This window comes from Moschus berezovskii, chromosome 12 (genome assembly GCF_049115385.1).
Source record: "Moschus berezovskii isolate FMDL1 chromosome 12, NW_MosBer_1.0, whole genome shotgun sequence".
Lineage (NCBI taxonomy): Eukaryota > Metazoa > Chordata > Mammalia > Artiodactyla > Moschidae > Moschus > Moschus berezovskii.
In genome coordinates, this window is record NC_142471.1 from 56,011,416 (window position 1) to 56,037,009 (window position 25,594).

At 36.1% G+C, this 25,594-nt stretch overlaps 1 protein-coding gene across 1 annotated transcript; it reads left to right on the forward strand.

The window, feature by feature from the left end:
* The first annotated feature begins 5,666 nt into the window (after positions 1–5,666).
* On the forward strand, positions 5,667–25,254 carry LIPJ (lipase family member J). Its single transcript, XM_055424313.2, has 9 exons — positions 5,667–6,469; positions 7,387–7,507; positions 12,208–12,406; positions 12,905–13,014; positions 14,536–14,672; positions 15,049–15,195; positions 18,597–18,668; positions 23,827–23,898; positions 25,021–25,254. Exons 1-9 carry the CDS (start codon positions 6,263–6,265, stop codon positions 25,252–25,254), a joined length of 1,299 nt encoding a protein of 432 aa, XP_055280288.2. The 5' UTR covers positions 5,667–6,262.
* Positions 25,255–25,594: the final 340 nt, after the last annotated feature.

A 25,594-nucleotide genomic window follows, 5' to 3' on the forward strand; every position in this document is an offset into this window, starting at 1 on the left:
CACAATCTTGATGAATGTTTTTTTGTATGTTTGAGAAGAACGTGTATTATACTATGGCTATATAGGATGTTTTATAAATATCAATTAAATCAAGTGATTGCTAGGTATTGTCCAGGCCATCTGTATTTTTACTGATTTTCTGTCTACTCATTCTATCAAATACTGAAAAGGAGGGGTTGAATTTTCGAAATATAATGGTAAATTTGTCTATTTCTCCTTTTAGTCTAAGTCTGTTTTTTGGTGCAGAGGCTTCCCACATGGCTAAGTGGTAAAGAATCTGCCTGGAATGCAAGAGGCATGAAAGACACAGGTCAGAAAGATCCCTGGAGTAGGAAATGGCAACCCACTCAAGTATTCTTGCCTAGAAAATCCCATGGACAGAGGAGCCTGGCACGCTACAGTCCACAGGGCCACAAAGAGTCAGAGGGGACTAAGCGGACACTGAGCCATTTGGTGCATACACGTTTAGGATTGTTATGTCTTCTTGGAGAACTGATTCCATATTGTTATGTAATCTTGCTTTTTATCTATATTTCTTGTTCTGAGTCTACTATAATCGAAATCAACATAGTTAGTCCAGCTTTCTTTTGGTATATTTTGCTTTATACTTCTACTCTTCAACCTATCTATTAATAATAATCTGTTTTTAAAGCAGATTTCTTATAGGCCTCCCTTGTGGCTCAGCTGGTAAAGAATCCACGTACAATGCGGGAGAACTGGGTTTGATCCCTGGGTTGGGAAGATCCCCTGGAGAAGGGAAAGGCTACCCACTCCAGGATTCTGGCCTGGAGAATTCCACGGACTGTATAATTCATAGTGTCACAAAGAGTCCGACAGGACTGAGCGACTTTAACTTTCACTTTTCTTATAGACATCACAGAGTGGAGTCTTGCTTTTCTAATCCAATCTGACAATTTCTGTGTTTAACCAGTATATATAGAGCATTTATGAATGATTTTTTGATTCCTGAGTCAAAAAGATCCCCTGGAGAAGGGATAGGCTACCCACTCCAGTGTTCTTGGGCTTCCCTTGTGGCTCAGTTGGTAAAGAATCCACCTGCAATGTGGGAGACCTGGGTTCGGATCCCTGGGTTGGGAAGATCCCCTGGAGAAGGGAAAGGCTACCCATTCCAGTATTCTGGCCTGGAGAATTCCGTGGACGAGTCCATGGGGTGGCAAAGAGTCGGACACGACTGAGTGGCTGCCACTTTCAGTTTCACAAATGGTTATTATATTGTTGATTAAAATCTACCATGTTAGTACTGTCTTTATTTGTTCTTCATTTATTTTTTTAAGAAATCTTTCACTTCTTAAAGTCTAACTTAGAATTTATTATTAACCCATTTTACCTTCTATATTGACTTACTGTTTGTACTTCTTAAGTTTTTTTATTTTCTTGAATTTACAAAATATATTAATGAGATGGCTGGATGGCATCACCGACTCGATGGACATGACTTTGAGTGAACTCCAGGAGTTGGTGATGGACAGGGAGGCCTGGCGTGCTGTGATTCAGGGGTCACAAAGATTTGGACACGACTGAGCGACTGAACTGAACTGAAGCCAAACTTTAATGTTATTCTTCCTATTATATGTTTTAGGGAAAGAAATGAGCACTTGCCTATGTTTTCCATAGGGAGAAATCTTCAAAAGCAAACAATAATGATATGACAGTCGCTTCTATATTTTAACTGCTTTGCACCATCATAGACTGCGTGTTTACTACTCATTACTGTTATTACAGTGATGCCAGTAGGAAGAAGAGAAATCTATTTTAACACTTTAAGGGAGTTAGAATTATGTCTTAATAATTCTGATAAAAAAAAAAACTGCACTAGTGGGAAACTACCACTAACAACCTCTGTGGATATTTTAAGGAAACTATTCCATTCACTGTTGCAATGAAAAGAATTAAATACTTAGGAATATATCTACCTAAGGAAACAAAAGACTTGTACATAGAAAACTATAAAACACTACTGAAAGTAATCAAAGAGGACACTAATAGATGGAGAAATATACCGTGTTCGTGGATTGGAAGAATAAATATTGTAAAAATGAGTATACTACCCAAACTAATTTATACATTCAATGCAATCCCTATCAAGCTACAAACGATATTTTTCACAGAACTAGAACAAATAATCTCACAATTTGTATGGAAATACAAAAAACCTCGAATAGCCAAAGCAATCTTGAGGAAGAAAAATGGAACTGGGGGAATCAACCTGCCGGACTTCAGGCTCTACTACAAAGCCACAGTCATCAAGACAGTATGGTACTGGCATAAAGACAGAAATATAGATCAATGGAACAAAATAGAAAGCCCAGAGATAAATCCACGCACCTATGCACACCTTATCTTTGACAAAGGAGGCAAGAATATAAAATGAAGAAAAGACAGTCTCTTTAACAAGTGGTGCTGGGAAAACTGGTCAGCCACTTGTAAAAGAATGAAACCAGAACACTTCCTAACACCATACACCAAAATAAACTCAAAATGGATTAGAGAGCTAAATGAAAGGCCAGAAACTATAAAACTCCTAGAGGAGAACGTAGGCAAAACACTCTCCGACATAAATCACAGCAGGATCCTCCAAGACCCACCTCCCAGAATATTGGAAATAAAAGCAAAAATAAACAAATGGGACCTAATTAAAATCAAAAGCTTCTGCACAGCAAAGGAAACTATAAGCAAGGTGAAAAGACAGCCTTCAGAATGGGAGAAAATAATAGCAAATGAAGCAACTAATAAAGGATTAATCTCCAAAATATACAAGCAGCTCCTGCAGCTCAATTCCAGAAAAATAAATGACCCAATCAAAAAATGGGCCAAAGAACTAAACAGACATTTCTCCAAAGAAGACATAAAGATGGCTAACAAACACATGAAAAAATGCTCAACATCCCTCATAGTCAGAGAAATGCAAATCAAAACCACAATGAGATACCATTTCACACCAATCAGAATGGCTGCTATCCAAAAGTCGACATGCAATAAATCCTGGAGAGGGTGTGGAGAGAAGGGAACCCTCTTACACTATTGGTGGGAATGCATACTAGTACAGCCACTATGGAGAACAGTGTGGAGATTCCTCAAAAAACTGGAAATAGAACTGCCATATGATCCAGCAATCGCACTCCTGGGCATACACACAGAGGAAACCAAAATTGAAAGAGACACATGTACTCCAATGTTCATTGCAGCAGTTTATAATAGCCAGGACATGGAAGCAACCTAGATGTCCATCTGCAGACGAATGGATAAGAAAGCTTTGGTACATATACACAATGGAGTATTACTCAGCCATTAAAAATAATGCATTTGAACCAGTTCTAATGCAGTGGATGAAACTAGAACCTATTATACAGAGTGAAATAAGCCAGAAAGAAAAACACCAATACAATATACTAACGCATATATATGGAATTTAGAAAGATGCAAATGATAACCCTGTATAGAGACAGCAAAAGAGACACAGATGTATAGAACAGTCTTTGGGACTCTTTGGGAGAGGGTGAGGGTGGGATGGTTTGGGAGAATGGCATTGAAACATGTATATTATCATATGTGAAACAAATTGCCAGTTCAGGGTCAATGCATGTTATAGGATGCTTGGGGCTGGTATTCGGGGATGACCCAGAGGGAGGACAAGGGGAGGAGGGATGTGGGAGGGGTGTTCGGGAGGGGGAACTCATCTACACCCAGGGCGGATTCATGTCAATGTATGGCAAAACCAACCAATATAATATTGTAAAATAATTAGCCTCCAATAAAAAAAAAAGAATATAAAAAAATAAAAGTTTGCCCCTCCACTGAGCAAAGCAACAGTTCATGACATAGTATTTCACCAACCAGCCAACACAGATGAAAAATTATGGTTAATGACTAAAGTTGAGGTAATTGTAATTACTAGATTAGAAACTAGGTTTTACAGGTAAAGTGATATTTTAGTAACAACATCTAACTCTATGGTATCTGTATAAATTTAATAAATAGTGGTCCACTGTATTCAAATGATCATTTTAAAACATAAGCATTTAAAAAATCATTGATATATTAAAAAAACTCCTTCATACTAAGCAAAATTGGTGTGCCTTTTACGCCTAAAAAATTTCAATTTGAGAGCTAAATTTTTTATCAGACATTTAATGTGTTTAGATTCCATAAAATTTATACTTAAAAGAGCAGTCTCAAGTAACCAAATTGTTCTGAATATATTTTAAAGTCTCAGTAACTGAACTGACTATCAATAAGTAATATTTCTTACATATTTTCATCTACTTTGACAAAATTATTTGCAATATTTTTAGATGGATTGATTTAACTTTTAAGCGGAATACCAGTATAGAAATTGCATAGGTCAAAAGTATATTTGAAAACTCATGTTAACTTAGTAACATCAATATCAAATACAATTTGAGATGAAAAGCAACTCAGAATTTATCAGTATCAACAAAGTAATCTTTGACCTTTTTGTTGTTGTTGCCATTTTACGTAACACTGTTTAATTAACACTTTGTATAACACTGTTGTGACTACAAATGTTGTAACTTTTTTTCTTATGCACTTAAATTAGCAGGTTTCTCTCTCTTTGGTAAAAAGTTTGGTAATACTGTTTTAAAATTTGCTTTTTGCCTTCAGTGAAAAGCACAGATATTATACCAAATATAATGCACACCTCCAGACCAAAGGTGAGATGTTCAGTCTCCATAAATCAAAGCTTTAAATGAAAAGAAATTTTAAGTAATAAATACAGTTTCAATTTCATATCCACCTAATTTGCACCAAGTTTTTAAATATTGCACTGGAGACTAGCTTAACAAATATATAAGATATAGCAATTATTTGCATGCAAATTATTTTCCTGAATTTCCAGTGTTTGTTCTCTTAAGGTGGCCTACTATGTATTAAATGTTAGTTATATGGTTAGTATTATATTACAGATCAGTTGCTCAGTCTTGTCCAACTCTTTGTGGTCCCATGGATTGCAGCCCTCCAGGCTTCCCTGTCCATCACCAACTCCCAGAACTTGCTAAAACTCATGTCCATCCCGTCAGTGATGCCATCCAACCATCTCATCCTCTGTCTTCCCCTTCTCCTCCTGCCTTCAATCTTTCCCAGCATCAGGGTCTTTTCCAGTGAATCAGTTCTTTGCATCAGGTGGCCAAAGTACTGGAGCTTCGACTTTAGCATCAGTCCTTCCAATGAATGATTAGGACAAATTTCCTTTAGGATTGACCGGTTTGATCTCCTTGCAATCCAAGGGACTCTCAAGATCTACCCCAACATTACAGTTCAAAAGCTTTCTTTGTGGTCCAACTCTCACATCCATACTTGACTACTGGAAAAACCAAAGCTTTGACTAAATGAACCTTTGTCGACAAAGTAATGTCTCTGCTTTATAATATGCTGTCTAGGTTGGTCATAGCTTTTCTTCCAAGGAGAAACTGTCTTTTAATTTCATGGCTGCAGACACCATCTGCAATAATTTTGGAGCCCAAGAAAATTAAGTATTATATTAAAAAAGCATCATGTCACATTTATCAAATTTAAGTTTTATAACAAACCTGAGAAGTAAGCATTATTTACACTTTTTAAGTGGGAAAACATGCTCAGAGAGGGTAAGTAACTTGCTTTAAGTCACACAGTTTACAAGTTGTGAAGTTGGGAGTTTTATAAATGCCTCATAATATATTTTCAGGTACAGTGTTTGGCTCATTTTACAAGGCTCATGAAATTGGTAAGTCAAGGTCTGGGGAAAAAATCTAGATGGTTACCTCTGTGATTCCCTGGTTTCTTAGTTTTCTAGAAATGATTTACATGTCCTGGCTTTCCAGAATTTGGTTACTCAAACTCAAAGTCATATTTCTGTAAACAAAATAAAATCCAAACCCTGAGAGGCTGAATGTAAGCTATGCAAGCTTTCTAATCTTCACATTAGTCCCCTTTCCCTCTCCCAAACCCAAAAACCTTTAAACATACTTAAAATAAATAATAGTCTGGTAAGAGTATTATTATATCAGTTACATCAATTTTATTAGTTAACCTGCAGTATATAGCAAAACTCTTAAAACTGAGCTAAGCAGTACTATTAAGAAGACTTTAAAGAGGAAATTTATGCTACAGAATAAAGTAGTTGGAAAAGCATGGATTTGGGAGTTAAGTAGGCCTGAATTTGAACCATGATTGCCAGTTATACATTGTATACCCTTAGGCAGGTTTATTTAATTTTTCAGAGCCTCTGTTTTGTCATCTGAAAATGGTAATATTCCCTACCTCACAGAATTATTTAAGCAGTCAAATAGTATTAATTGCTGCAATTTTAATATTATTAAAATCTCTTTTTATGTGTAGATTCCAAATGTGGTACCTTTTCAAGGTGATGTCTTTCATCCTAATTCTTGGAACTACTCATGGTGCCTTTAGAAAACAAAGATCTGTGAACCCTGAAGCAAGTATGAATATTGTAAGTTCCTAGGACATAAATGTTAAGCTGATAAAGAACGGGGAATGCTACTCTTCAGTTTTGAGGGGTTTTATTTGAATAGATCTACAGTCAGTTTATATCTCTGCATTCGTGTATTTTGAATATGGGTTAACTAATATTCCTCATCTGCTGTCCTATAGCTTTCAGTTTCTGCTTTATTCTGTGTCTGAAATGAAAATATGCATAAACATATCATTTCTCTATTCTATATATGCATTTACAGAACAAATTCCACATATGTATATATTCTTAGCTATATATATAAACAAACAAACACTTGTGGGTAAACATATTTTAAAATTGTATATTGGTATGTAGATAAAACTATGATTAGTAGTCAGAAAAAATAAAATTGGTTAGTTCTTGAGGTATCTCCTTGAATGCAGGGGTTTTAATTTTTTGTTGTTGTTGTTTTATTTATCTGTGAGCCCCTGGTATATAAGACTGATGCTTGGATGTTCTATAAATATTTATTACTGAATTAATCAGTGAATTAGTGAAAATAAAAAAATGTATAGGCTTAAAATCGAGAATACAAAGATTCATTATTACATTAATGTGTGTTTGTGTGTATTAGTTAGTCATGTCCTACTCTTTGTGAACCCATGGATTATAGCCCGCCAGGCTTCTCTGTCCATGGGATTAGGTTAGATTAATTAGGTTACATTAATTCACTAACGGAGACGGGGACGACAGAGAATAAGATGGCTGGATGGCATCACTGACTCTGTGGACATGAGTTTGAGTGTACTCCGGGAGTTGGTGATGGACAGGGAGGCCTGGCGTGCTGTGATTCATGGGGTTGCGGAGAGTCGGACACGACTGAGCGACTGAACTGAACTGAACTGAATTCACTAACAGTCTTATTCTAAAAAATTTGCTTTTTCCTTATCTAGAGTCAAATTATTTCCTACTGGGGCTACCCAGATGAAGAGTATGATATTATAACTGAAGATGGTTATATCCTTGGCCTTTATAGAATTCCCTATGGGAAGACAAACCGTGAAAACAATTCAGGTAACGCTCAGTTCAAGATAAACTGGTGATTAACGAAAGCTCTTAACTTCTCCATTTCTTCTCAGTGAGTTTAGGACAAGAAAGGGTTTAAATATTAAGTGAACAGTTAACTTCTCATGCATATCTCTATATGCCCCAGGAAGAGAATCTGACGCTCCTTTAGCTTCCTGTTCAGAGTGGTTTTCAAGTATGGTGGAACACACATTGCTCCTCCCAAGTTTTCTTTGTGGATCACCATACTCATACACATTGATTACCTAGAATTTTCTTTGTTTAATGAGGGCTTAGAAATGCTCTGAAACACAGTAGCTTTATTCTGTAGGTTTGAAGTATGGCTGGTAAAAATTTCTTTCTTTGTGCCTATGAATCTCTCTAGTAATAGCAAAGAGATAAGTTTGGTAGCAGTCTCATGGCTTTTTACTCCAGTACTATATACACTACTGTCAGCAGAATGAGACTCTGAAAAACGCACTAGAATTTGTCACTAGGGTCATATTAATAATTCTAGATGTACCACTTACTAGCACAATATGTAACTGACTACTTTTCTTATTTGTCTAACTGTTGCAAAAAAAAACCCCAGAGAATTTTCCTTTTCTCCTTAGAGTTCTTCCTTGAAAAAATTGTTTCTCATATTTTAGGACACCCTGTCAAGTTCTCATTTTGAACATTATGGTACATTTCAGAGAAAATTCACTAATTTTGAACAGCCTCTACCAATATAATTTTTTGATCCTTATAGAGGTCACATCTACTAGGCAGAAAATTTTGACATAATTATTGTAATCATTCATCAGGGTTTGACTCAATTTTTCAAATACTGTAATAAAAGACTTAAAGATAATTTTAAAATATAATAAGTACCTTAGAGTTCTCTAGAAGCAGCCCTGAGACAAGGATATTCCTTTCTTTCCTTTCCGTCGCTCAGTCGTGTCCGACTCTTTGCGACCCCATGGCCTGTAGCCTACCAGGCTACTCCGTCCATGGGATTCTCAAGGCAAGAATACTGGAGTGGGTTACCGTTTCCTTCTCCAGGGGATCTTCCCGACCCAGGGATCGAACCTGGGTCTCCCGCATTGGAGGCTGACGCTTTAACCTCTGAGCCACCAGGGAAGCCCGAGACAAGGATATAGGTGCATGTAATTTATAGACTGGAATACTTTCATGAGAAGATAATATGGACAAGAGGGGAAGGTAGGGGAAGGAGCTAAGGAAGGATGAGACTCAGCTAATACAATGTTGTCTCAGAGGAGTTTATGAATCCCTGAATTGCACTGCAGACACGGTCCCACCTTGAAGCTGGGGAGCTAGCTTTTTTGCATTCTTGTATCAGTTAGTCACTGCCAGAAGGGAATCCATAGAAAGAAATAAAGTCTGGCTGAGGAAATTCACCTTAGCTTGGGGGCAGTTCCACAGAGAAAGGGTCAGTAGTGAACCCTTCAAAAGCACCAGTCACAATAGCTGGAAGAATGATTCAGCTGCTTAGCAAAGGGTGTGACACTAAAATAATCTAGTAAAGTGTACCTCTTTCACTGCTCAGATCTACTTGTTTTTCACATTAAGTTTATTTCACCTGCTATTACATTTAGTCCTAATGCCATATCTGGTACTCATACATTCCTCCCTCCACTACCCACTGTAAATTTCTCTTCCCCTTGGCTGTCTTTCTTTATTTGATAAACCAGGCCTTTATCCCTAAGGGCTACTATGTCCCTAATATGTCATAGTTGCCATACTTGCACATTTACAGTTAAAACAAGGCATGGGAGTAACAAAAGATGCCTATGTGTATCATCACAATACTAAATATGTTTTTCCCAATTTTTCCCAGTAAAGACTTATATATCAGCAGCCCTACATCTCTATGATGATCAAGGCCAGTTATTCCGGATCTAGGGTTGGTCTCCACTGTCAGAAAGTCTATACAAACCATTAATCACTTTCCTGTATCATCACAGGAAATGTAATATTTTAGCCATTGAAGTGCTATAATATGCAAGGTTCTTTCAATACTCCAGCTACAATGCCTGGCAATCAATAATGATGATAATGATGTGGATTATGTGTGAAGGGCAATTTGGGGCTTAAAACAAAGTTACCAGTGAGCACACATTATGTTATTCAAAGCTGTTGCCTCTCAAAAACCTTGGAAGTATAAGAACTCTGGAAACACTGGTGATTAAAGCAATGGTTCTAGTGATAAAATCTATATCAAATATATCTATGAAAATGTAAGTATAAAATTATTTTATAAAGTGAGAAAGGTGGAGTAATCATATAAAATATATCTTATGTAACATGCTATTTAAAGAAGAGGTGGCAAGAATACACAGAAGAACGGTACAAAAAAGATCTCCATTACCCAGATAATCATGATGCTGTGATCACTCACCTAGAGCCAGACATCTTGGAATGCAAAGTCGAGTGGGCCTTAGGAAGCATCTCTATGAACAAAGCTAGTGGAGGTGATGGAATTACAGATGAACTATTTCAAATTCTAAAAGATGATACTGTGAAAGTGCTGCACTCAATATGCCAGGAAATTTGAAAAACTCATCAGTGGCCACAGGACTGGAAAAGGTCAGTTTTCACTCCAATTCCAAAGAAAGGCAATGCTAAAGATTGCTCAAACTACTGCACAATCGCATTCTTCTCACACACTAGCAAAGTAATGCTCAAAATTCTCAAAGCCAGGTTTTAGCAATACATGAACCATGAACTTCCAGATGTTCAAGTTGGATTTAGAAAAGGCAGAGGAACCAGAGATCAAATTGTCAACATCCGCTGGATCACTGAAAAAGCAAGAGAGTTCCAGAAAAACATCTACTTTATCGACTATGCCAAAGCCTTTGACTGTGTGGATCACAATAAATTGTGGAAAATTCTGAACGAGATGGGAATACCAGACCACCTGACCTGCCTCTTGGCAAATCTGTATGCAGGTCAGGAAGCAACTGTTAGAACTGGGCATGGAACAACAGACTGGTTCCAAATAGGGAAAGGAGTACATCAAGGCTGTATATTGTTACCCTGCTTATTTAACTTACATGCAGAGTACATCATGAGAAAAGCCAGACTGGATGAAGCACAAGCTGGAATCAAGGTTGCCTGGAGAAATATCAATAACTTGCAGATGCAGATGACACCACCCTTATGGCAGAAAGTGAAGAAGAACTAGAGCCTCTTGAAGAAAGTGAAAGAGGAGAGTGAAAAACTTGGCTTAAAGCTCAACATTCAGAAAACTAAGATTATGGCATCCAGTCCCATCACTTCATGGCAAATAGATGGGGAAACAGTGGAAGCAGTGGCTGACTTTATTTTGGGGGACTCAAAAATCACTGTAGACGGTGACTGCAGCCATGAAATTAAAAGATGCTTACTTCTTGGAAGGAAAGTTATGACCAACCTAGACAGAATATTAAAAAGAAGAGACATTACTTTGCCAACAAAGGTCTGTCTAGTCAAAGCTATCGGAGAAGGCAGTGGCAGCCCACTCCAGTACTCTTGCCTGGAGAATCCCATAGATGGAGGATCCTGGTAGGCTACAGTCCATGGGGTTGCTAAGAGTCGGACACAACTGAGCGACTTCACTTTCACTTTTCACTTTCATGCATTGGAGAAGGAAATGGCAATCCACTCCAGTATTCTTGCCCGGAGAATCCCAGGGATGGAGTAGCCTGTTGGGCTACCGTCTATGGGGTCGCACAGAGTCGGACACGACTGACGCGACTTAGCAGCAGCAGCAGTCAAAGCTATGGTTTTTCCAGTAGTCATGTATGGATGTGAGAGATGGACTGTAAAGAACGCTGAGCACCAAAGAATTGATGCTTTTGAACTGTGGTGTTGGAGAAGACTCTTGAGAGTCCCTTGGACTGCAAGGAGATCCAACCAGTCCTTCCTAAAGGAGATCAGTCCTGGGTGTTCATTGGAAGGAGTGATATTGAAGCTGAAACTGCAATTTGGCCACCTGATGCGAAGAGCTGACTCATTGGAAAAGACCCTGATGCTGGGAAAGATTGAAGGCAGGAGGAGAAGAGGACGACAGAGGATGAAATGGTCGCCAATTCAATGGACATAAGTTTGAGTAGGTTCCGGGAATTGGTGATGGACAGGGAGGCCTGGTGTGCGGCAGTCCCTGGGGTCGCAAAGAGTCGGACATGACTGAGTGACTGAACTGAACGGAACTGAATATGCTATTTAAATGAGTCCCCAAGTTACTAATAGATATTTGAATATTCTACATCCTTAAAAATTTGTATGTTTAAGTATGTGTGGGATAAGTAGCTTTAGTCATGACTGATTCTTTGCAACCCTATGGACTGTAGTCCGGCTCTTCTGTCTATGAGGATTCTCCAGGCAAGAATACTGGAACGGGTTGCCATGCCCTCCTCCAGGAGACCTCCTGGACCCAGGGATCAAACCCACATCTCTTACTTTTCCTGCATTCTCAGGCCAGTCCTTTACCACTAGTGGCACCTGGAAAGCCCATATTTATGTATGTGACATGACCCGATTACCCACTTGGTCATATGAAAGAAATTCATTAGTGAACAACTCTGACATAAAATGGGATTAAAACATGTAAAACTTACCCTATTTATACAATTAAAAAAAAATTTATCCTATAAGATTAAATTTGAGGTGAGATACTCATGTAGACACTACAATATTTTAAAAGAAATTTTCTACATTTTTTCCAGTTCAGAGACTTGTTGTATACTTGCAACATGGTTTGCTCACATCTGCCAGCAGCTGGATTTCCAATCTTCCTAATAACAGCCTAGGCTTCCTTCTGGCAGATGCTGGTTATGATGTGTGGATGGGGAACAGCAGAGGGACTACCTGGTCCAGAAAACACTTGTACCTAAAAACAAATTCCAAAGAATTCTGGGCTTTCAGGTACAGAAAAAACTGAGTAATATTTGTTGTAAAAGTGTATTGGACTGTTTTCTTCTTTTTGAATGAAATGAAATGAAACATAAGCCTTTTTTTCTCAACTCAGGGCTCTCAATAGACTATTAAAATTTATATAAATTTTACCTGGAAAGTTAAAGAGTACTTATTTGATTTTGAGCTTATTTCTCATTTTTAAGCAGTAAGCTTTACTGACTACCCTATTCTATTTTTTCACTCTGTAACCTATATATTTAGTCTATTTCACTGTACTTAGAATATATAATCACCTTCTTTATAAAACTGTCTTGTGACTATTTTATTTCCTTAAGTTTGTGTTCTCACAGAAGTTTCTAGTCAATAGATAAATTATATTATCTAACTTGCTGATAGTACCCAAGGAGAGTTGAAAAATGCTTTAAATATATTTACCTAATCAATATCTTCAAATGTTAATGTAACATTAGTAGAATATATATTTTCACTTTCTCTTTTCTTTTGTAGCTTTGATGAGATGGCTAAATATGACCTTCCAGCCTCCATTGATTTCATTGTGAAGCAAACCCAACAAGAGCAAATATTTTATGTAGGCCATTCACAAGGCACTACCATTGGTATGGCAAGAAAATCGTTGCTGCTATTACTTTATTATACTTTTAAAGTTTGTAGGAATATTCTTAAGGATATAGGTCAGCTTCTAGATCTGTAAGTGAACCAAAGCAGGACTGTGAGACATATATCACAGAGCAGTGCCCTGGAAGATTATATCCTGTTTTAATTCTATATTGTATTCTCTAGTCACAAGAATTGACTGTAAAAACAAGGTTTTGTTTGTTTGCAATGTATAAAAGCTGGATATCCGTCTAAATAGCACAATGAAGTCATAGCTGTCATTTATTCCACAAATAGAAATTGTATAATTATTTTTCTTTTAAAAATCAAGCATAGGGATGTATGAGTAAGAAGTTTTAAAAGGGTGCTTGGATTTTTACATTTAGGATACGTTAAGCTTAAGAAATGAACAAAGATGAAGAAATCCTTCCTATATTTAAAGATGACTAGAAAAGAACTTTCATCCCTTTACAATACTTAACACTTCTACCTAATGTGTATCAATTTTGCTTTCAGAAAAATATTCCCTAAAACTTAATGTAATTCTCTTCCATGGTACCATAAAACTTAATCTTTCTACTTGGGAAGCAGATAATTCTACTTTATAATAGAACCCGATATTAAATGAGTTTTACCTAGACTGTAGAGTATCATCTAGATTGTATTAGTCTTCATCATTATCATCTAGACTATAAGAGTATTATTTAGACTGAAGAGTTTAAGTATTTATTATAGCAGTCATCCACTTTCTACCAGAAAAATTATGTTGAATAACAATCTCATTCCATTTCTCATAGACCTTTTCTCTGATATTTATTAACCATGTGTGAATTTTAATCCAGATTTTCATCAGCTCTTCAGTTGTATGAAACCAAGAATCCTAGGAAATAATCAAATAAGAAAAAAATGAGTGATGTGCCAGAGCTTATCGACTCACAGTTTGATATGATGTATAATTCTTCTTTGACTTCTCAGAACCCAGGGAAAAAAGAACCAATAAAAATAGAGGGGATGTGCAGTTACATAGCTTGATAAGTTATCAAAAAAGGAAAAACTTCTATTTGTCATATTAATTACTCTGAATTATCAATAAAATATAGTGTTTAGTAACCTCTGTTCAAGAAGGCAAGGAAAATTTTAATTAAAAGTAAATATTAAAACAATTTGATATTTATTGAATTTCTCACCTAAAGTAGATTCATCTATCTGAAAAATTCACTTACATCATTTTCGCCATTGCCGTTATACTAATGTATAATAGCAAATATTTCTGATTTTAAACTATGGTGTTATAAAACTGATTTATTGCTGAATTATCCTTATTTACGATCTACACATTTGTTTTAGATCCTAATAATCAGCATTGTTTTGTGATCAATATGCATGTCTCATTATGGGTACTCAATAAACGTTTGATAGATAAATTAAGAAATGAATTAGTAAATTAATTATTGAGCTTACTATTGTCATTTCTTACATGATAGTAATTAAGAATAGTTCATTTATATTTTCTTTTCTTTCAGCTTTCATAACATTTTCTACAATACCAAAGATAGCTGAAAGAATCAAAGTATTTTTTGCATTAGCCCCAGTTTTTTCCATTAAATACTCAAAAAGTCCTTTAATTAAAATGGCATACAACTGCAAGTCACTGATCAAGGTATGTTATTTCTTCCCTTTTTGTAGTTAACAACCCAAAATGATAATGATTCTCTGCTTTCAAAATAAAAGGTCTTGGCTTTGTTTGCACAGCCACATGTATGATTTGAATTTTTTTGCTTCATTTACACTGGATTCTTGCCTTTGTTTCTACACAGGAATAGGATTTTACTTATGATACTTTTGGATGACTCATTGTGTAAGAAATTCACTAATCAAATCATCTCTACATACTGCTCTCAGATTTCATCCCTTAATTTAACTGTTTTGAACTGTAAGATAATGTATTTGGTTGTAAATATAGTGAACTCACCACATCAATTTTTGATTAAATTGTTTAGTCTTCCAAACATGAATAGAGTAAATTTATTTTACAGCTTTTTTCTGGCAGCAAAGAGTTCTTACCTAATACCTCCTTTAAAAGATTTATTGGATCAAAGCTGTGTCCACTGAAGATTTTTGGTAAGATTTGCCATGATGCCTTGTTTATGATAACTGGATATGACCTAAAGAACTTAAATACGGTGAGAACAAGTTGTATCTAAAATATATTTTGCCAATTTTTAGAAAGCAGCTTATAATAGTGCTTATTCTATGCTTTGTGTATCATTTTATGTTTTATCCACTTATTGTTATAGTTAGATTCTTAGCCTTTCTAATTTTGTGGCTGAACCAACATCAAGAAACTAATTTGTATTAGCATGCTGGGATTTTTTTACTCCCATATTTGTCTTGAACTCTGTAAAGAATAGAGACTAGCTACAGCTATAGTTATCTTTATTAGTCTTTGCAATTAGATGTTAGTTGTCTGAGGTTTCATGTATTTCAGTTGTCTTCCATTCACTGTCTTAATAACTCTTCCTCTTATATCCTGATTCCTAACACTTTTCCACTTCCTTGATTTTTCCATAATTAGGGTGCCTGGCAATCAACTTATATGCTTTTGGCATTCATCAAAATTCCTGGAGTGAGAAACTCTTTTTGGTACTCAAGCTACTATTAGAAGGCCATTTGTATTGATTGTATATAAATTCTCTTAAAGATGCAAGGTTTTAGCAGCACATTAAATTAAAAAACCCAAATTTGGAAAAAGCAGCTGTTTGTGGCATTTGAACTAGTTTATTAATTCTTGCTCCTGGGCCTTTTAAGAAAGTTCTTAATGAGAACCAATTTATCTGTTCATAGGAAAATAGGTGTTCTCTTAATTTCCAAGCACATTTTCATACCACAAGGGTATATGTTGATTTTTTTTTAAACTCAAGAAGGTCTTATTGCAAGTCTCAGACAATTACAGATATTTGAAAGAAACACTAATATTCTTCATAATAGAAGAAAAGAACTCTATTCTCTCCCTTTTCCCAAAAGATATGAAAAGCATAATTTTCTGTCATAGAAGATTACCTTTTTAAAAAGGCCTCTCATATTCTTCTATCTAGTGTTATATATCTACCACAGAATGTCTAGAAACATCATAAATATAATCTTTATTTATGCTTGCCTTTCTTAGTTAGTCTGTCTTGGGTAGTGTGTTTGGCTATTGATGTTTATTGTAATTATAGTGTCTTTGAGAACTCTTTTGTAGGTGGACTATTAGGAAAGCTTATATTCTAACTTCTTAGCCTTTAAATTTGTTAGTCTCCTTTCTGGGACAAAAGTTGACAGTATCATCAATTGCAGTTAATTGTGTACTAAGTTATCTAGGATTGGGAAAGTTTGAAGTGAAAAAATTCACACACAGTATATATGGGAATAGTAAGAGTGATAGTTCTGTTTGATTCAGTTCTTTTTTTTCCTTTAATTCAGTCCTCTTGATCCTATCAAGATCTGACTTGAAATTTCTTTCCTGTAGGCAGTATGAAAAACCAGAAGAGAATCTTGCAGTTTGCAGATAGGCAGTGACTAGAATCAGGCCAATGTCACTCAGCAAACTGAAAGGAAGTTATCATGCGAGGAAGATCAGGTAGCAAAAACTCTCATCAATGTAATTTGGAAAATATGTCATCAAAAACCCAGAATTTTGACTTTGTCCAGTTCTTGTAATTTAGCTTCAGTTCAGTTCAGTCACTCAGTTGTGTCCGACTCTCCACGACCCCATGAATCACAGTATGCCAGGCCTCCCTATCCATCACCAACTCCCGGAGTTCACTCAAACTCATGTCCACAGAGTCGGTGATGCCATCCAACCATCTCATTCTCGGTCGTCCCCTTCTCCTCCCGCCCCAAACCTTTCCCAGCATCAGAGTCTTTTTCCGGTGAGTCAACTTGTCACATGAGGTGGCCAAAGTATTGGAGTTTCAGCTTTAGCATCAGTCCTTCCAATGAACACCCAGGATCGATCTCCCTTAGAGTGGACTGGTTGGATCTCCTTGCAGTCCAAGGGACTCTCAAGAGTCTTCTCCAACACCACAGTTCAAAAGCATCAATTCTTCGGCGATCAGCTTTCTTCACAGTCCAACTCTCACATCCATACATGACCACGGGAAAAACCATAGCCTTGACTAGACGGACCTTTGTTGGCAAAATAATGTCTCTGCTTTTTAATATACTATCACGGTTGGTCACAACTTTCCTTCCAAGAAGTAAGCGTCTTTCAATTTCATGGCTGCAATCATAGCTTACTGATCATTTTCTCATGGATTATGCCTTTGGTACTATATCTGAAAAGTCATTGCCGCATTCAAGGTTGTCTAGGTTTTTTCCTGTGTTTTCTTTTAGAAGTTTTATAGTTTAGCATTTCCCATTTAGACCTATGCTCTGTTTTGAGTCAGTTTTTGTGAAGGATATAAGGTCTGTGTCTAGATTCTTTTTTTTTTCCCATGTGATATCCAGTTGTTCCATCACCACTTATTGGAAAGATTATAATTTTCCTATTACATTGCCTTTGTTTTTTTGTCAAAGATCAGTTAACTGTGTATCTAGGGGTCTATTTCTGGACTCTATTCTGCTCTATTTATCTATCTGTCCACTCTTTCACCAATACTATATCGTCTTGATTACTGTAGCTTTACATTAATAATGTCTTGAGGTTATGTCGTGTCAGTCCTCCCTTTAATAATTGTGTTGGCTATTTTGGGATCTTTTGTCTCTCTGTATAAACTTTGGAGGCGGTTTGTCAGTATCGTAAAAATAATTTGTTGAGATTTTAGTAAGGATTACATTGACCTTATATATCTTATTCACTGATTGAGGTTCCCAGGGAGTATGTAGGCAATGCAAACCTAGTTTACAGATTGGCATGAGCACAGCTGTGTTTCTGATTAAGCTTTACTTTGAGTTGTATAGAACTTTGGGACCCCAGTTTATTATGGAAAGAATTTCTCTTTAAACTTTCCCACTGTCCTTAAAAAGTCCTGGGCTGATTTTTGCTCTCCTTAACTAGTTATCTTTTTGCCTTTTCATACTGTTCATGGGGTTTTCATGGCAAGAATACTGAAGTGGTTTGCAATTCCCTTCTCTAGGACAGGAAAGCCTGGTGTGCTGCAGTCCAGGGGGACATGACGGAGTGACTAAACTGAACTGATTTCTTAAAACGAAACTTTAAATTTTCTAGGATTGGCAGATAAACTTAAGTGACTTTAGTACATTGCTTTTCTTTTGAAATCCTCTGTCTTTTCTCTTCCATTTGTCCTGGTAATTTCTTTTTATCTTTTTAGTTCTTTAGTGCTTTCAAAAGGTGTGTGTTACATCACTTTTGATTGTTTTCAGTATGGGTGATGGACCTCAGAACTTAGAAATCCAATAATATCTTCTACATTAATGCAAAATTTATATTTAATAAGTACATTTTTGTATTTAATTTAAATATAATTTTGTTTTATTAATACTATTTATTATAAATTAAATTTCCTTGAAATTTTTAGTTTAATAAATATCAAAGATTGTTTTTACTGGTTGGAAGAATAAACATAATGTTTTAAACACTCAGAGTCGTGTGGATGTGTACATGTCACAAAACCCAGCAGGAACATCTGTTCAAAATATGCTCCACTGGAGTCAGGTACACTAAAATACATTTTTAAGTGCATTTTGGTAAAATTTTATTTAAACTACTTGCAGTTTATCTCACCATTCTAGGGATCTGGCCATTGCCATAGAATGATAAATTTAGAAGAATACATTGAAATTATTAAAAATATGTATGATTCTTAAAAGTTTATAATATATGTTAATAGTAGAATCTATTAGATCCTCAGTTTAGGCAATAAGAGCAGTACAGTTATTCAGTTATTTTCTGTTTTACAAATGAGAAAATGTTCATTCAGAACAGTAGGCAAGGGACCAACTAGGCTATGCTCATGATTTAATTTGCCCATATATTTAAAACTTTTTCTTAAAAAACAAAACAAACAAAAAAACTAAGATAAGAACAGAGGTCTCTCAATACCTACTCTTTCACTAGATTATACTTTCTCCTCTGTTAAATTGTGAACTCCATGAAGACCAGGACCAAATTTTGTTCAGTTATCTGTTGCAAAACTAAGTTTGTGGCATATAGTAGATACTCAAGAATATTTGCTGAGTGAATATTGACAAAGAAAACTTTTATATGAATGCCATCTTAATGTTGAGAGCCAAGATAAAATAGGAGTATATATGCTTGAGATCAAAATACAAGATATTGAATTCTTTCTCTAAATCTTACTGACAGTAGGACATTAAATAAGATCATTAAATCTTTATTAATTCAGTTTCTTTAATTTTAAAAATAGAATTAATAATCATGCTCTCACCTAACAAAAGTAACTATGAGATTTCATAGGATAATGATTATGAAGTGTCTTTAAATTTAATGAACACTAGAAACATTTAAAGTGTTCCTAGTATTGATAAGACACTAATGAAAGAAATCAAAGATGACATAAACAGATGGAGAGATATTCCATGTTCCTGGGTAGGAAGAATCAATATTGTGAAAATGACCATACTACCAAATGCAATCTACAGATTCAATGTGATCCCTATCAAATTACCAATGGCATTTTTCACAGTACTAGAACAAAAAATTTCACAATTCATATGGAAACACAAAAGACCCATGAATAGCCAAAGCAGTCAAGAAAGAAGAATGGATCTGGAGGAATCAACCTTCCCGACTTCAGATTATACTACAAAGCTACACTCATCAAGACAGTATGGTACAGGCACAAAAGCAGAAATATAGACCAACAGAACAATATAGAAAGTCCAGAAATAAACCCATGCACCTATGGGTAGCTCATTTTTGACAAAGGAGGCAAGAATATACAATGGGGCAAAGACAGCCTCTTCAATAAATGGTGCTGGGAGAACTGGACAGTTACATGTGAAAGAATGAAATTAGAACACTTCCTAACACCACACACAAAGATAAACTCAAAATGGATTAAAGACCTAAATGTAAGACTAGAAACTATAAAACTCTTAGAGGAAAACATAGGCAGAACATTTGATGACATAAATCAAAGCAAGATCCTCTATGACCACCTCCTAGAGTAATGGAAATAAAAACAAAGTAAACAAGTGGGACCTGATTAAACCTAAAAGCTTTTGCACAGCAAAGAAAACTATAAGCAAGGTGAGAAGACAGCCCTCAGAATGGGAGGAAATAATAGCAAATTAAACAACTGACAAATGATTAATTTCCAAAATAAACAAGTAGTTTATACAACTCATTGTCAGACAAACAACCCAATCAAAAAGTGGGTAAGAGACCTAAACAGACATTTCTCCAAAGAAGACATACAGATGGCTAACAAACACATTAAAATATGCTCAACATTGCTCATTATTAGAGAAATGCAAATCAAAACTACAATGAGCTATCACCTCACAGTGGTCAGAATGGCCCTCATCAAAAAGTCTCAGTTCAGTCAGTTCAGTTCAGTTCAGTCACTCAGTCGTGTCCGACTCTCCACGACCCCGTGAATCACAGCACGCCAGGCCTCCCTGTCCATCACCAACTCCCGGAGTTCACTCAAACTCATGTCCATCGAGTCGGTGATGCCATCCAGCCATCTCATTCTCGGTCCTCCCCTTCTCCTCCCGCCCCCAACCTTTCCCAGCATCAGAGTCTTTTCCAGTGAGTCAACTCGTTGCATGAGGTGGCCAAAGTATTGCAGTTTCAGCTTTAGCATCAGTCCTTCCAATGAACACCCAGGATCGATCTCCTTTAGAATGGACTGGTTGGATCTCCTTGCAGTCCAAGGGACTCTCAAGAGTCTTCTCCAACACCACAGTTCAAAAGCGTCAATTCTTCGGTGATCAGCTTTCTTCACAGTCCAACTCTCACATCCATACATGACCACGGGAAAAACCATTGCCTTGACTAGACGGACCTTGGTTGGCAAAGTAATGTCTCTGCTTTTTAATATATTATCAAGGTTGGTCATAACTTTCCTTCCAAGGAGTAAGCGTCCTTTAATCAAAAAGTCTACAAACAATAAATGCTGGAGAGGGTGTGGAGAAAAGGGAACACACTTGCACTGTTGGTGGGAATGTAAATTGATACAGCCACTATGGAAGATGGTATGGAGATTCCTTAAAAAACTAGGAATAAAACCATCATATGACCCAGCAATCCCACTCCTAAGCATACACCCTGAGGAAACCAAAATTGAGAAAGACACATGTATCCCATTGTTCACTGCAACACTATTTACAATAGCTAGAACATGGAAGCAACATAGATGTCCATGGACAGATTAATGGATAAAGAAGTTGAGGTATATATGCAACAATGGAATATTACTCAGCATAAAAAGAAATGCATTTGAGTCAGTTCTAATGAAGTGGATGAACCTAGAACCTATTATGCAGAGTGAAATGAGTCAGAAAGAGAAAGATAAATACCATATTGTAATGCATAAAGGAGTATGTCAAGGCTGTATATTGTCACCCTGTTTATTTAACTTATATGCAGAGTACATCATGAGAAATGCTGGACTGGATGAAGCACAAGCTGGAATCAAGATTGCTGGGAGAAATATCAATAATCTCAGATATGTAGATGATACCACCCTTATGGCAGAAAGTGAAGAAGAACTAAAGGGCCTCTTGATGAAAGTGAAAGAGGATAGTGAAAAAGTTGGCTTAAAACTCAACATTCAGAAAACTAAGATCATGGCATCCGATCCCATCACTTCATGGCAAATAGATGGGGAAACAGTGGAAACAGTGGCTGACTTTATTTAGGGCTGGATGAAGCACAGGCTGAAAATGGACCTGGAATGCTAGGTCCATGAATCAAGGATAAGGGGACAACAGAGGATAAGACAGTTCATTGGCATCACTGACTTGATGGATGAGTTTGAACAAGGTCTGGGAATTTGTGATGGACAGGGAAACCTGGCATGCTGCAGTCCATGGGGTCACAAAGAGTTGGACACAACTGAACAACTGAACTGAACTGAACACTTTTAAAGGAATGCTTTTAGCTTCTATGTTGAATAGATTATAGTGAAGCAAGAGTATAAGCAATGAGAAAGTTAGGAGATTATTGCAGCAATGCAAAAAAGAATTGATGATAGCTTTCTCTGATATGTTCCCAGTAGAGGTGATAAAAATTGTTAGATTCTGAATATGCATGTGTATATCATGAAAATGGAGCCTACAAAATTTAATCATGGAAATATGAGAAGTAAAAGAAATGAATCTTGGATGATCCAAAGTTTTTGGACAAAGTAATAAAAAGATGAAATTAATTTTGAAGGAGAGGGAGAAGTTTGATGATGGAATGGGTTTAGAGGAAAGATAGGATGTTCTGTTTTGGAGATGTTGTTTTAGACATTTAAGTCTTTGATTTTGAATAAGTTGTGTATAGAAGTCTAGAGGGCTTTCTGGTGGTTCAGTGGTAAAGAATTAGCCTGAATTGCAGGAGCCACAGGAGACACCATAGGCATTTGATCCCTGTGTTGGAAAGATGCCCTGGAGGAGAGCAGGACTACCTGCTCCAGCATTCTTACCTGGAGAATCCCATTGACAGAGAAGCCTGGCGGGCTACAATCCTTAGAGTCACAAAAAGTCAGACGTGCCTGAAGCGACTGAGCTTGAGACTGATAGGAGTCTAGAATTTAGAAAAGACTTATAAAAGAAGATAAAGACTTTGAATATGTATAACATTAAAGCCAAGAGACTTGATGAGAAAACAAATAGACTGACTATAAATAGAGAAGAAAAGAGGAGTAAAGATTAAGTGATGAGACATGAAAAGATTAAGAGGTCAGCAGGAGAGGCTAAATTTGCCGAGGAAGCTTAAAAGAAGCACCGAGTGAAACAATGAAAAAAAAAATAATGAAGATCAAGATATCATGTTGTTCTAGAAGTTAAGTGAAGAAAATATCTCCAGGATAAGGGAATAAATAGCTACTCAAATGCTGCTCAAGATGAAAAAAGTCTCAGAATTGACCAAAATTTTACAAATGTAAATGTCATAAATAAACTTGGCCAATTTTGGAACTGCTGGGAAAGAAGTATCTCAGGGAAAATGAGATTAACAATCGGAGAAGAGTTTTAATATACAGGTTGATGATGGTATAACAGATGATAGAGTTTTAAGAGTTGGGGAGTTTGGGGAGGAGATAAAGTGCAGGATATATAGATGTAGACATTTTATCATACGGGAGAAGATGAGTAACGTGAGAAACTTAGTCTTCTTGAAATGAAAACATAATCAGGCGGAAAATGGTCAAAATCAGATTAGACCGAATAGGTTCAAAGCTGGTGGCGAAGCTGCAAGTGTTAAGGGGTGAAGAAGCGGGTGGCTTCTGGGACATGCTCTTGATCTTTGTTATTTGAAGCAATAATTTTTAGGGCAGTGTCATCTTAGTCCTAGCACGCTTAGTCCTAGACCTCTATAGACACAGCAGAGAATTTCTGGGGATGTCTAACGTTACCCCAAATACACGTGCACCCTTTAATAAGTTAAAAGGCCTTCAGGAGATGTGCATTTATAAGAATATGGTAGAATTATTGTCTGCAAATTTCCCTGCCCTCCACCTCCTAGCTCTTCCATTTCTTACCCTGTGTATAGGAAGAGAGGAACAAAGAAGCCCACCTACACATATACTAACAGACTTAGCAGTACAAAGGGGCTTTCTGTGCAATGTATACCTAACTTGTATCAGCTGCCACTGTAATGGAAAAATGAGCATAGTCTTACTTTAAAATTTTTCTTTCAGCTTTTTAATTCTAGTCACTTGAAAGCTTTTGACTGGGGCAGTCCTGATCTGAACTTGGTTCATTTTAATCAGGTACATAATTATGTATAAATTAAAAATTATCTCCCTGATCAATTGAAATGATTTTTACTATTAAAGATTCATCTGTGAAACCCAAGAGTACGATAGTACAGTGAGAAGGACCAGTAAACGAAGATCATCTTGATTTGGATCCATATGTTCATTTCCAACCAAAGTGACTTTTCCATATTCTCTTTGTATTTTAACAACAAATATCTTAGATAAGTCTAGAGAAGTTGACAAGCAGTAGAATAATTCATCCCTCAAAAGGAAAAATACTGTAGTTATAATGTGCATAGCTCTGAGCTCGATTAAATACGAAATAAAAAACAAGCATACCATTGTTCTTGACCCTAAGACTGTTGTGCTCGGGAAGATAAGACAAACACACATACTAATTAGAAAAAGTAGAAGTTACTGAGAAGCTGATAAAAACTGTTTGAGTATGATGACAAATGTCTTGAAATACTAGAACCCAAGTCTATCTACTTCAAAATTTATGCTTCTCCACCATACTTTTCTGCCTTCCCTAAGCTCCAATGCCTGATGTAGTTTGCTTGTGTAAACATTTGAGGTAAAATATAAAGATATAAGTCATTAAAATCAAATTGAACTTGACTGCCAATGTTTATCATTTACTAATGAACATACTGACTCATTTGAAAAGACCCTGATGCTTGGAAACATTGAAGGCAGGAGGAGACGGGGATGACAGAGGATGACATGTTTGGATGGCACCTCCGACTAAATGGACATGAGTTTGAGTAAACTCCAGGAGTTGGTATTGGACAGGGAGGCCTGGCATGTTGCAGTCCATGGGATTGCAAAAAGTCGGACATGACTGAGCAACTGAAGTGAACTGAACTGATCTGATATTGACAGTTATATAAGCCAAAGAAAATTTTGATACTCTGAATCAGAACAAACTCTAGTTTTAATTTGTATCTGATTTATTTCTATTAATAAGTAAAAATTACAATAGTCCTTCATACTCATTGCTTCCTTAATAACAATTATTTTAGCTTAAGCTTATTTTTAAATTGTACTTTAAATTATAATTTAAAGAATTAGTAAATAACACTTTATATGTATTATTCTCTGTAAAAACTCTTACTTTTACTTATTTGCATTTAGACAACTTCTCCATTGTACAATGTGACAAACATGAAAGTGCCAACTGCAACTTGGAGTGGTGAAAGTGACTTGTTGGCTGATCCTGAAGATGTTAAAATTTTGCTTTCTGAAATCACAAATCATATTTACCATAAAACTATTTCTTACTATAATCATGTAGACTTTTTGTTTGGATTAGATGTATATCATCAAGTTTACAGTGAGATCATTGATATTATCCAAGGCAACCCATAAAAAACATGGTATTCTGTGTTGAAGGATCTATATAATTTCTATTAAAATCCAATTATTTTGTTCTTACTCTGTATACTTTTCCAGTTATTTATATAAAGTCTGGAATTTTTTCCTCTTTTTTTGCATTGCCCCTAGGCTCTCCATTCGTAAAGTCAATGGCATTTATTACACTAGGGGTGATGGCAGATTATAACTCAGCCCAAAGCAGTCTGTTGAGTTTCTAAATAGAATGTAAATAACTAAAAACAGAAACAATAATCTTAAATATTTTCAATTATCGGAGAAGGCTTTTTGAGAAAGGTAGAGTTTTTTCCTTCAAGAAATATGAGAATATATGAAT

Coding starts and splice junctions, on each gene's coding strand:
- LIPJ (XM_055424313.2), top strand. CDS start 6,263: ATGGTAATATTCCCTACCTCACAGAATTATTTAAGCAGTCAAATAGTA. Junction 13,015..14,535: donor TTCACAAGGCACTACCATTG/GTATGGCAAGAA, acceptor CTTTTCTTTCAG/CTTTCATAACATTTTCTACA. Junction 18,669..23,826: donor ATATGCTCCACTGGAGTCAG/GTACACTAAAAT, acceptor TTTTTCTTTCAG/CTTTTTAATTCTAGTCACTT.